The 13,275-nt window shown below is 38.4% G+C and overlaps 1 protein-coding gene across 9 annotated transcripts in view; it reads left to right on the forward strand.

Annotated features, from left to right (window-relative positions):
* The window catches only part of PTPRM (protein tyrosine phosphatase receptor type M), a 682,939-nt gene that overhangs the window by 383,645 nt on the left and 286,019 nt on the right, over positions 1-13,275 (forward strand). For all 9 annotated transcript variants that reach the window (XM_048840290.2, XM_048840291.2, XM_048840293.2 and 6 more), the window contains exons 8-9: positions 6,781-7,089; positions 11,285-11,394. In XM_048840290.2, the coding sequence (XP_048696247.1) occupies positions 6,781-7,089; positions 11,285-11,394 (419 nt within the window). The remainder of the gene's footprint in view (positions 1-6,780; positions 7,090-11,284; positions 11,395-13,275) is intronic.

Consider the following 13,275-nt stretch of genomic DNA (forward strand, 5'->3'; position numbering starts at 1 on the left):
ATGATTTGCTGTGACAGGGAGGTGTGTCCTGTTGACACACAACTTTATCTGGAATGGTGAATTTGGGAACAGTTTTTACTATACTGTGGAATAACAGAAAGAAACAGTAACCGTTGCTGTTTATTTTGCTAAATCAAATCCATCTTTTTTGCTCCATATGAGATTCAGCATTGTTAGCAGACTTTAAATCTCACGTCAGGGAACTCTGAAGATGAAGGACAGTGTAATATCCCTTGCCCACACTTTCCAGAGAAGCAGTGATAGGGGATGGAATAACAGAAATCCTTGTAACTGGAGAAACCATGCTAAAGGCTAAGCGGTGAAGACAGAGAGGGGATAAAATAGGTTTGAAAGAGGAATTGTCAGATTTTGTTCTTTCCATTTTGGCAAAATAGTCCTAGGGAAAATGTGATTTGCAAAGAAGACTAACACTACATTTCATGTTCCTGATCTCTTAAAATAAAAGACACTAATTAACCTCTTTAAGGTAGCACTCATCCTATTAAAATCCTCTTATAAGGTATCTGAGATGTAATTCTTCCAAATTAATGACCAGATCCTGCAAATCCTTAACTGACTTCTTTTGTAAGTACTGTTCACATGAATTTGCAGAATTGAACCCCAAGGCCAGATAGTCAGCTCGTGTAATAGTGGTGTATTTCTATTGAACTAAATAGAGCTATGCCAGTTTACACCAGCTAAAGATATGGTACATTATTTCATTTCCATCCTGCATTCTCTGAGCTTCCTTGACAGATTAAAAGGGCAGGAAAACCCAAGTTTCATCGTAAGAGCTGTTAAATCATGTACTATTTTAAACAAAGGAAAGCTCTTTTTAAAATGTCTTGTTGATGAACACACACAAGAATAATTACAGTATAACAATCAGTCCATCACAGTTGAATGTGGTCTTTCATGAAACCATTCTCCCAGGTTTGTAAACAATTTCAAACATTATCCTTTTCAAGCATGTACAAGTTAGAAAAAGTCAGATTAGAGGAACAGTGAGCAGCAGCTAGCAGGATCAATTCAAGACCAAGGTGTGTCTCTGCTTATCTCTTCCTCCCCATTCCCATACCCCCAGAATTCTAGCATCTGAGTGCCATACAAAGATTCATAAAATTATGCTCAGCACCCTCTGACATCCAGGGAAGCTTTATTTTCCCCCCATATTACAGGTAGGGAACTGAGGCACAGAGACATTAAGGATATCTCTACATTGCAATAAAAAACCCACACTGGCCAGTGCCAACTGAGTCAGGCTTGCAGTGCTCGGGCGAAGGGGCCGCTTAATTTCAGTGTAGACGTTCGGGCTTGGGTTGCAGCCCAAACTCTTGGACACTCCCACTTTGCAGGATCCGAGAGCCTGAGTCTGAACTTCTACACCGCAGTTAAACAGCTCCTTAGTCCAAGTCCTGTAAGCCCTATTCAGTTGGCACAGGCCAACCATGAGTTTGTAATTGCAGTGTAGACATACCATGAGAGACTTGTACACGATTATTCAGAGAGTCTCTGGCAAAGGCAAGGACTCCAGGATCCTATTCTTGTGCCTTACCTGTAAGACCATCTTTCCTCCCTGCATGGGAGCTTTTCCCCTGGTTGGTTTGAAGAGTAAGGGCATTCATTTAACAGGAGGCTTAAAGATAATAATGGTGATAATTTTTAAAGTATTTTGGTTTTTATAGTCTAAAAGTGATTAAAAAAATAAAAAGTGGCTGTCGTGTGCATCAGGTGCTCTTGATAGCCATTAAGAATATAAATCCAGCAACCCATTCCCCATCTCCTTCATATAAAAAGCTGAAAAGTAACAAGCCAAGCAATACAAGAAACAAAATAATACAAACCCAACCATTATTCCACTCTGACCTCCTCACAGCACCAACACACTCCACTCACGCCTCAGCTGTCACAAATGAAATCAGATATGTGTTTGGCTACCAGTGAGTGACAGAATTTTCCAGAAAGTTCACTTATAGACAAATGTAATTCTAGTTGCCCCTTTACTTCCCTGATAAATGCCAGCCTGAACACAAGTTTATTAAATTATTAAACAGGGCTAGATCACACGAATATTTTGCCTAGACAAGAAAAATATTTTCATTTCTGTTGTAAGAGTAAGGATTCTTTTTCAAATGTACCTGTCTAAGATGTATTAGTATCTGTTTAAATCCCATTTGGTGTTGGAATATAGAGCTATTGTGTAAAAGTAGCCTACCGTTTCCTTTTCTATTCTTTTATTTCAATAGGCCTCTGCAGTCCATGATGACACAGAAAAGAGAAACCTGGCAGCATGAGCTGTAGTTCTAACCCACGTTTTTGATTATCAGTGACAGGACACTAAAATTATAGCTAAATGTATTTCTCTGTTACTGAAAATAACTGCACCGCACCTTAATGAGGGGTGGGGGACATTGTCTGGACTTGCCAGAGGAAGGTAGCAGTGCTTTCTGGGGGGCTGGGTCGGGAGGAGTTAGAAGCTGATGCAGAAAGGTGGGGCAGGGAGGGGGTCAGTGTGGTGATGCTAACTCATCCCCTGGGAATGTAAGTACACAAGGCTTTAAAAGGGGCAAGCCTGGACATTAGCAGCCCCTTCCTCCACACAGCAGACAAAACAACACCCATCCTCCCTCTCTCACCTTGAGTTAGAAAATGCAAGGTTTAGTTAGGACCTGCTGTGGGAATTGCGCTAGTCACCCCTTTTTAGGGGGTCTGGGAAGGAATTTTCCCCCCACCACCAGATTGGTCTAGGTAGAGTATGTGTGTGGTGGGGGGCGGGGTTGCCTTCCCCACAGCAGGTTTCAGGGAGGACTTATTATGGTGAGGAGGAAAGGGGGTTAAGTAAGTGTGGGGCAGACGTCCCATACAGGTACTCCATAGGGAAGGCATCCAGTGACCAGATAAGTGGCCTGGGAAAGAACTTGAAAAGGAACAGAAGGGAGGGGGTTGAGGCGTCTATGAACGGTATGGCAGGGAGCAAACCCCCCCATTCTTATAGTCCACCTTAAATCTTCTACAAGGGAGGCGGAGGGAGGGGGGTCGATGGTAAGGTCCCAGACATGGGCTGGCTGGGGTACCTGGATGAAAAATGAAGGGCGGGCTGGCGGAAGCCCCTGGACAGCTATTGAATGAACAAGGAGTTGCCTGCACTGCACACTTTGTCTGCCAGGTAGTCTCAGACATCTAATAATAAAGTTGCAGCCCGATTAAATCCATATCAAGAGTCTCCTGTCCTTCTTTCGGTAGAGGCAGACAAAGTGCTGTTGCTGTAATAGGAGGTAAAGTTTGAAGCTCCAGAGAAATGAGCAGTGAATTGAACCTGCAATGGAAATGGATCCTATCAGTCAGTTTCTGCTTCATATTCTCAGGAAAACAGAGCTGAATGTAGAAGACGCTAGGATCACTGATTAAATGGGATGCTAAAGTGCCACGGGCTAGAACTGGGCTTGCTGGTCCCTCAGGTCAGAGCTGCAACTGTCAGACCTCACTGCTTGATACCCAGCTGAAACTGGCAGAAAGAGAGCAGTATGAAAAATGCTGCAGGCACCATCAGGGGAATTGGTAAGAGCTGCCTGACTAAGCTTCAGGCATGACAGACAGTGCACTCCTCAGGGGAAGCAATCCTACTCTCTCATCATGAGTCAGTAGACCCAGGTTGTCCCAGCTGGCCTCATGATTCATGCCAGTGGGTCCTATCATAATAGCCAGTATACTGAGGAACAACAAAATGACCGTTTATCCAGGGAGCTGCAGTGTGAGCAGAAGGGTCTAGCTTTGTAATCTCCACAAGAAGAGTTTTACCAAGTGCGAAGAAAACGAACGTTTAGCAATTAGTTGTAGTCTTCTATTTGTGAAAATATAATTAATTACCCTATTACCTAACCCTATGAGATTTATATGTTGCATATAAAATTATAGTAATGGCATGTAAGGCTTATGTTGTCTTCTAATCTAAGAAATGTGGTTTGAATTCTGATTAGCACTGTGAATTATGAAGTTGTCAATTTATACATACATTGTAGTTCTAGGACAATGGCCTTCATGTGCTGCAGGGATCATCAATGCAGCTGTCAAGAGCACAAAAGCAAATGTCACTAGTGAATTTCTAATTCGTGCTGTTTCACTCCATTTAAAGTTGGGAATTGACCCATCAGAAAGAGTGAATGTAAAAATTCCATTGAAAACTAAAACAAGATAGGATTATCATAAAATCTTAGTTAAATTGAATCTTAGTTTTACAAAATAGTGTAGCAACAAAATTCATACCCTGATTCCTCTTGACTTACTGCACCAGGGTGCAGCAGTCATTCTCCTAGTACCCTGCATATCTTTTACTTCAGATATCCAAAGAATAAAGTGAACACACTTCCATATTATTGGAAGCCATGTGCTGTGCTTTAGGTGTTAGTACCATATAAATGAAAATGTTATTTTAGGTATATACAAGGTAGGGCACTTGCAGATTAGCTTAGCACCTACCTGTTGGTCAGACGGAGGCTCATTTTTGGATCTTTTGATAGAGTAGCTGTTGTCTTTGACCACTGTATCCTGGTCCACATTTTAGATAACAATAAAAAAATTGATCTGACTTTTTGGTTAAAACACAAAGTGAAACCAAACCCTAGTTTCCTTTGGAGTTCAAAAAGTTCTAATAAGCATTTTCTTCTAGTTTTTCATACCTATTGTGTGCACTTAGTTGGTTCCAACCACAAATGGCAGTGGAAGTTCCAAAATGTCAGAAGAAATGCTGTTCTTTCAGGATTCCCAGCCCAATTTGAATCAAAATGCTGGAAACTGAGCTAGGAATTAAGAGAAGAGCACCTTTTCTCAGTAGTAGGCACAAAAGTTTAGCAAAATGTTCAAACTGTTGGGAGCTTGTCCAGACTGAATTTTTTGGGGGGATGGGGGCGGGGGAGCAGTTACTTCTCACTAGTCTTAATGTGGTAGCATACAAAACGTAAACCCCCCAATGGTCCAAATTCACAGCTAGAGTAAATGACCTTAGTCACTGAGTGAAGTGAATGGAGTCATACCAGCTTTACACCAATTGAGGATTTGGCCCAATGAGTCTAGTCACTGGATGTGAGGTAATGAATTATTTAGTTAAATTCATTCTGGTGTCTGGTTGCCAGTTGACAGATGCAATGTGAAACTTATTGGCTGACTACATTAAAAAATATTCTGCAAAGCTAGTCAAGACTATGTAGTTCATCCACAATTAATAAATGAATATCTGAAAGATTTAAAGGAAGCAGGGGTTCCTTTAAATTTATTTTTTCATAGCAATAAAAAGCGTGAAGGAAAAATATTAAAATCTTTGTAGGTTATACAGAGAGTATGCAATATCTTAACACCTTTTCTTCAAGGAGTTAAGGTAGAGATGAATAATATCTTTGAAGAAATATATTAAGCATGCAGGGATCTTATTAACAGGTAAAAGTGATGAAACTTTGAGGAAAGTGTTTAGAACATTTTTGGTAAAGACGTGTTGATTAATAAAAGTAAGAGGGGGGAGATGCATATTAATTTGTTTATGTATGAGAGGTTTCTAGCTCATTAAAACTCTTCTAAGAATTTAACTAGTGAAGCAATAGATAAAGCTAAACATTGGCTTTAATCTTGTTGAGGGCTCCAATATGAAAAAAAAAGATTATTGCTAAATATGTGTAATAGCTCCACTAATGACGTGTTTTGCATACATAGTTAATTCACTAAAAATGAAGGGCAAGTGCAGGCCAGTGTAGTGCTGTTCTGCGATGGAAATTTGGGTTCATTTCCTATCTCAGTCTCTCATTGTTTGTGGCAGTGTGAGTGGAGAGAGTGTTGATCCTCTAAGCAGCATCGTTTGATCAAGTAGCAACTAGTCTTCCTCTGCTTTGCATACAGCCATATATCCCTGGGCTATGATCTTAGCTTATATCTGATAAGAAAGGTTGGTCTTGTCCAGATGTTGGTTTGGAGACCCAAGGGAAAACCCAGGTGTGTGACTCAGGTTTCATATGTTTTTCCCTCTGAATCTTTACTGAACAAGTGTCCTAAAATGGTATATTGTGCTGCTTGATTTACCATCTTTTGGGTGAGCTATAAAACCAAAGCCTTGACTCCTTGTGATCATGAAAGAAACTATGGCACATTTGCAAGAAGTAGGAGTATTAGCTTTGGGTCCTAACCGGATTGCTCGTTGATTAATTGCATTCTGTCTAACTGATGGAAAAAAGAGAAATGAATAAAGAAATTACTTTTAAAAATCAATGGTTTTCTGTGTAAAAAAACTCTCCTTGGGGAGCAGTTTGTCATTTACTGGAAAGTTTCCCTTTAAAATTACCTTTTGCTTTATATATTTGCTTTACTTTTCAATGTCTTTCTTACTTTAAAAGTGCTAGCACAAATATAAGAAAAATGAATGTATTAACGAACATACTTCTAAATTCTGGAAAGGGAATTTGACATCATAGAGATTCTTTATTAACATTTGTTTCTCAATTTTCATCTTTTAATTTAAACATGTATTTAAAGGTTTTTGTTATACTCTCTCTTTTTATCTGTCTTGTACTGTATCTTCTCTTGTTTTCTTTATCAAAGGTACTTCTCCCTTCTGTGATCAATGATTACTTTGATTTAAAAAAATCAAAATATAATAATCAAATCTGGTTTTATTCTCCTTTCACACTGTCATAGAGATGTATATTCACAAGAATATAATACAGAACTGTGCATCAGTTTCCTCTTTTAGACTGTAACATGCACAAATAGTACATCAGAATCATATGGATATTTTCACAGATCCCATGCGTGGGCCACGAAAACTAGAGGTTGTGGAAATCAAATCCTGGCAAATCACTATTCGTTGGGAGCCATTTGGATACAATGTAACACGTTGCCATCGATATAACCTCACGGTCCATTACCGCTACCAAGCTGGAGGACAAGAGCAAGTCAGAGAGGAAGTAAGCTGGGATACGGAAAGTTCACGCCCACAGCACACAATTACCAATCTGTCACCCTACACAAACGTCAGTGTAAAACTGGTTCTCATGAATCCGGAAGGACGAAAGGAAAGCCAAGAACTTGTAGTACAAACTGATGAAGATGGTGAGTTTTTGAATTTACTACTTTGAACAAATATATTTAAAAATATATTCAGCTTCCAACCACTAGATCTTGTTTTGCCCTTTTTTGCTGGATTACTATCAGAAATCTTCCATATGGGCACATACACACCATGGTCAAGTCAATTCTCTACCTTCTATTTGATAAACTAAAGAGATTTTCTTTATCTCATTATAAGGAATGTTCTCCAGATCTCAAAATAATTTTTGAACCTCTTTTCTGAACATTTTCCAATTTTTCAACATCCTCTTCGAAATGTAGACACCAGAATTGTACATAACGGTCTTGCTAATGCCCTGAGCAGAGGTAATACCATCTCCTTAATCCTACTTTATATTACCCTACTTGCATCCAGGGTTTGCATTAATTCTCTTTGCTACAGCATGCCACTGGCAGCTCATTCTCAGCTGTCATCCACCATAGTTCCTACATTCTTTTCAGTGTCACCATACTCCAGGATATAGTCTTGCACCTTATATGTGTGAACTGCATTCTTTGTTCCTAGATGTATAACCTTGGTTTTGGCTCTATTAAAATGCAGTTTGGCAAGTGACCCAGAAAGCTTTGTATAACTGATCTGTCCTATCATTATTTATGACACAATCAATTTGTGTGCCATCTGCAAATTTTTAATGCAGAGATTTTTTAATTTTTTCGAGATCATTATAAATATTACAAACAGCTATTGCATTGGGCCAGAAGCAGATACCTATAAGACTTCACTGGAAGCACCCCTAATCAATGATGATTTCCCATTTACAATTAATTTTTTAGATCTACCAGTTAACCAGTTTTTAGCTATTCAATATATGCTACAAAGATTTTGTATAGTGCTATTTTTTTAATCAGACTGATGAAAGGCACATGACATTCTACGTATATTATGTCAAAAAGTTATCTATATCAACCAAACTTCTTATCTCATCAAAAATTATATCGTTTGTTTGACCAGCCCTATTTTCCATTAAACTTGTGTTGATTGGCATTAATTATGTGACATTCTTTAATTCTTTACTGATTGTGTCCCATATCAGCCATTCTATGATTTGCCCGGGATTACCAGCCTATAGTTACCCAGGTCATTCAGTTTACCCTTTTTAGGTATTGACATAACATTTACTGATTTCCAGTCCTCTGGAACTTACCCAGTGTTCCAAGTCTTGTTAAAAATCAGCACCAAAGGTTGAGAGAGCTTTTCAGCCAGTTCTTTTAATCATTGGTGTCATATGAGGACTGCAATTATCATGACTCTCTGTGGTGGTATAGTATTTGTGCGTGTATTTTTGCAAATACAGTTCTAAAAACATGGCCCTAGAACGGATAAAGAGAGAGAGAGAGAGAGATAGACATTTTCAGTAAGCTCTAGTGACTACTCTGTATAAATCCATCTGTAATGCAACAAGGAATATCATTAGCCCAAATCATTATCATCATTGTACTGCTCGGTGGTGCATTTTTAAAAGAGACACATGATTGTTTCCCATATTTCCATTTATATGAATAGCTTGCCTTTTAACAGAGGAACACTAAAACATTTTTTCTGGCCAATCAGTTCACTGCAGAATTGTAAAAGTCCTCTTATTTCTCAAGAAAATGTGGCTGTTCATGGATGAATTATTCTGTTGTCTTGAAGTAAAGCCCCTTTTTTCTTGCAGTCAGGATACTTTACATATTATGAAGACCAAAAAATTACATATATTTGCTGTTTCCAAATATTCTTAGTTAGAAACAACTAACAGCAGAAGACTGAAATGTTTAGATCCTACAAAACCAAATCAAAAACATATATATCTATAATTATGTCAGGAAAGTTTTAGGGTTTGTGTAGATCAAGTTAATTCCTAGAACTAAAAACAAAGACCCCACCCTTACTAATTTACTGCAGACCTCCTCTGCCCCCGCCTCAGAAGGCCAAAACACTATGCTGTCTTTTTATTGACTGCTGCATGTCTTGGCAAAGACAGGAACTGGAGAAAACAGAATTTAAACTGTTTCAAAATGTACAATTATCATGAAATGGAATAGCCCATAAAAGCCCTGATCTTCGAAATTGTTCTGCAAAGGGGAACTTCTGCTCCAATATGGAAAAACGTAGAGATTGGATCTTCCGTAACTGCAAAGAATATACTCCTTTTTCTTTTCGCTCCATTGCCCATGCCCCAAAAAGAGATTAGAAGGAGAGAATCCTTTAGTTTAAGGATGAAATGGCCCTTTTTCTTATACAGCCATTTTTACATCATGTTATTTAACATGTTGTTTGACAAGATTCAGCACTCTTTGATTTTCTATTACAAATCAAAGAGAAGGCGTAGAAGAAAGGTTTGTATCTACACTGAATTACATTGTGCCATGCATGTTGATTTTGCAAGCTATTTTCACATGCACCCGCATATTGGAGTACAGGAGCAAGTTTTTACCTTGCAAAAGTGGTCATGTTCCAATACCTAATAATTTTCAACTTACAAAGAGTCATGCACTTCATAGAAACTGGAGTTAGGGCTTGTCCACAGAGACTCTGCGTGGCAAGCCAGTGTGTGAATGGACTGCACTGTAGCCTGCTGTGCATTAAGGTTGCCATGTGTACCCTGTTACTGCACACTAAAAGTTCCATAGTGCACTCTGCAACAGCACTATGTCAAAGTGCACCATGAAACTTTTCTTATGTGGTACCAGGGTTCACTCCTCGACTTAGTGCATAGTAAACTAGTGCTCTGTAAGTTCACACTGTGGCTTGCCACGCACTAACTCGCCATGTGGACAAGCTCTCAGAAAAGACATACTCCTGTAGTCCATCTTTCTGCCAATACGGGACCATTCGTTACAGTGTATTTTTGAGTCAAATCCAGTTAGTTTTAAATAACCCAATGGAAATATATAATTAATTAATTATGAAATAGGGTCATCTCAAATTTTTCTTTTCTTGCTTTAATCCCATTACTCTTAATTAACCCCCCCAAAACATAATTTATCCCTCTTCTTGGGATTTACACCCTTCAGACATTTGTAGATGGTTGTCATACTGATTTTCTTTACTCATAATTTAGCCAAGATATGTGTAGTTCTGATCTCTTTCCCCAGTCACTCTGACTCCAAATCTTAATCAGTTTTGGTGCTGTTCTCCAAATTCCCTCCACTTTGTCAGCAGGCTTCAGGTAGTCAGCTGCCCATACTGAAGTCAGCATTATATAGATGTGCCTGGCACAGCTACTTAGGTTGGACTCTGGATGTGCTGCATAGAGGAGTGCATATACCCTGTGTGCATTTTCCTACTCGGAATACTGTGTTCTGGGGGTTCTACTAAGGTGAGTGTGGGAAAGCAAACCGTTGCAGAGGTACAAGGAGATGATATTAGAAACCTGACACTTCTGATAATGCTGATTCTTCAGTCTTGGGTGTCTCATGTAATGAGAGGCCTTAAGAAAGGTGCCAGGTCTTCGTATTGTCATCACTGTTTCCTACCACCCACTCTGTTGTAAGGCTTCAGTCCTAATGACAGCCAGCATCGCTGTCCAAATACTATGTATGACACCCTTATACAGGCTAATTACAGTACCTTAATCTACTAAAACAGTGCCTTATACCTTAGTATATTTATATGTGTCATAGATGAGTGTTTCATATATATTTCTAGTTTAGGAAATGTGTAGGATAGTGGTTAAGGAAGAGGTACTGAAAATTGACTTGTAAACAAGACACTTCACTTAAATCCTAGCAAAAAAGCCAAATTTCCCACCTTTTTCATCAATGACATTTTACTGGAGAAGTCTTATGTTCCCTGCTGTTTCTCTGTTTTAGACTGTAGTGTTCTGCAAGTGGCACATATGTTTATACTTCTTCCTTTACAGCTGTATCCATTAACAGTCGAAAACCACATTGATAACATGTTAGCTTTGTTCTATGGGGAAGAGATAGTGACTGTTATTTCCTAGCGGGCACGTAATCTATTATACCCCTGTTATAGCCAGGGAGAAAGAGAGAAGAGAAAAGGGCTGCATAGGATCTGTTTAACAATTTGCCAAAGAATATTTATATCTGCAGAATGTAAACTGTTATACTGAACAGGGGACTGAAACCTGATGAACTGGTATCATGCCTAGAGAATGTAAATGTTAGTTTGAGCATTTCTATATGTTACTTTCCAAAACAGTACTTTTTTCTTTTCTTTCCTTTTCATTAGTCCCTAGTGCTGTACCACTTGAATCAATCCAAGGAAGTACTTTTGAGGAGAAGATTTTTCTTCAGTGGAGAGAGCCAGTGCAAACATATGGTGTGATCACTTTGTATGAGGTAGATATTTTTTATCATGGTTTCTCAAACACACATTTTTATCATGGTTTCATTTTTACCTACAATTTTGATGTATTGGCATCCTGTTGATAAAAATACTTTGTTAAAAATGTTTGTAGATTTCATTTTCCAGACTCCCATAAAAAATTGTGTAGTATGTACACAACAAATTGTGTTGTGCTTGGTTGATTGTCCACACTGCATGTCGGACTGAGGCACATAAAGAGGCAGTGTGGTCTAGTGAACGGGGAACACTAGGAATCAGAAGACCTGGATTCTCTCCTTGGCTGCCATCAACCTGCTGTGTGCCCTTAGGCACCTCACCTGTCTCTGGCTCTGATCCCACTCTCCCTTCCCACTGCTGTCTGTCTTGCCTATTTAGATTGTTAGCACTTAGGGGCTGAATTTTAGTTATATTCTGTGGTTATTTATTTAGTCCCTGATACAGTAAAGCAATTAAACATGTTCTTAAGTCCCACTGACTTCAGTCGAACTTAAGCATCCTCAAGTCCTTTGCTAAATCCGGGCAACAGTTGATAAGAGATTTAGAAATGGGAGGAAAGGCACTAAATAAGTTTAAAATATTACTTAGGCTGAAACGAAACACTTTAAAATACTGTATTTCTTTGAGAAATTTGGCCCTGTCTTGTACGTTTACAGGAAACAATGCAAAAATTAAAAGAAGAGCATAATTGGTATAAGATAATTAAAAATTAAATGTTTCTTTGAAAATTGTCCCAGTTAGAACACAAGCTGACAACACAAATAAAATCTAATGCAGGAGAAAATTACTGGAAATGAGGATGGCACTGGGTTACTATACCTGAGGATGCCACTTGCTAAACCTGTGAGGTATATTGTTCTATTTAGTAATATAGATAGATCTTAGATCTTAGTAGATCTTAGAGTGAATTGTTAAAAAGAAAAAATGGAAGAGATAATAGTAGTGACAGTCATCATCACATTTATATGGGACTCATTTCAGGAAGCCTATTGTAATAGAAACAAGCAGGTGCAATTTAAAAAAAAAAGCTAGCATTTTTTAATGCAAATTCAACAAAATTACATGTTGTTAGGTTTCTAAAAATTGCTGTTCTTCCTCATATGAAACCTTTGCCTGAATACCTTTCAGAAAAACTGACAAAGGACTGCACAGATTAAGCTGTCAGACAGTAATCATTGTTAAACCTCTTACCTGACCTTACTACTAAATTGGAATTGAAATGCTTGAGAGACAGAGGGAGAGAAAGATACAGTAAAAGAAAAGAGTTAATTTGAATGCTAAGCAACTGATGCTGTTTTGCAGGCTGTTTTATTGTGAAAGATTATGATAATGTATGGCTTGGTTTTGGTAGAGCTAACTTTCATAATGTTGCAAACCAAACAATTCGTCAATGATCAGACTGTTTTAATTGATACATATTTTAGTATCTTTGCTGATTTTAGGCCTGACTTGTCCAAAAATGCGTATTGGCAAACTTTCTGCCTAAAAACACACAGGCATAACCTTATTGCTGAGTAATTTGTGCCCCGTGGCATAGCTCTCTCCTTAATACTTGCATGTAACTTACATAAACTGTTGTAGGAGTTGCAGAGGTGCATTCATTGAGAGGAGAATAATAGACCAACTCTGCACTTGTAAGGATTATGGGAAATTTCAAGCTTCTTTCAAAACAACTCAGAATTCTAACAATGAGAAAAAGAAATAGCTCAAAGAAATTAATATTAATATCTTTCCGTGCTTGATGTTAATCAAAAGTGCAGTTACAGTGGGAATAGGACAAGCAACATAAATCAGATTACATTTAAAAAAAGTCAGTTTAAGTATAAATACTGATATCAGCAGTTTGATTCAGTCACACCAGGTCTTGATCTTTCTGC

Source organism: Caretta caretta, chromosome 2, assembly GCF_965140235.1.
Source record: "Caretta caretta isolate rCarCar2 chromosome 2, rCarCar1.hap1, whole genome shotgun sequence".
Lineage (NCBI taxonomy): Eukaryota > Metazoa > Chordata > Testudines > Cheloniidae > Caretta > Caretta caretta.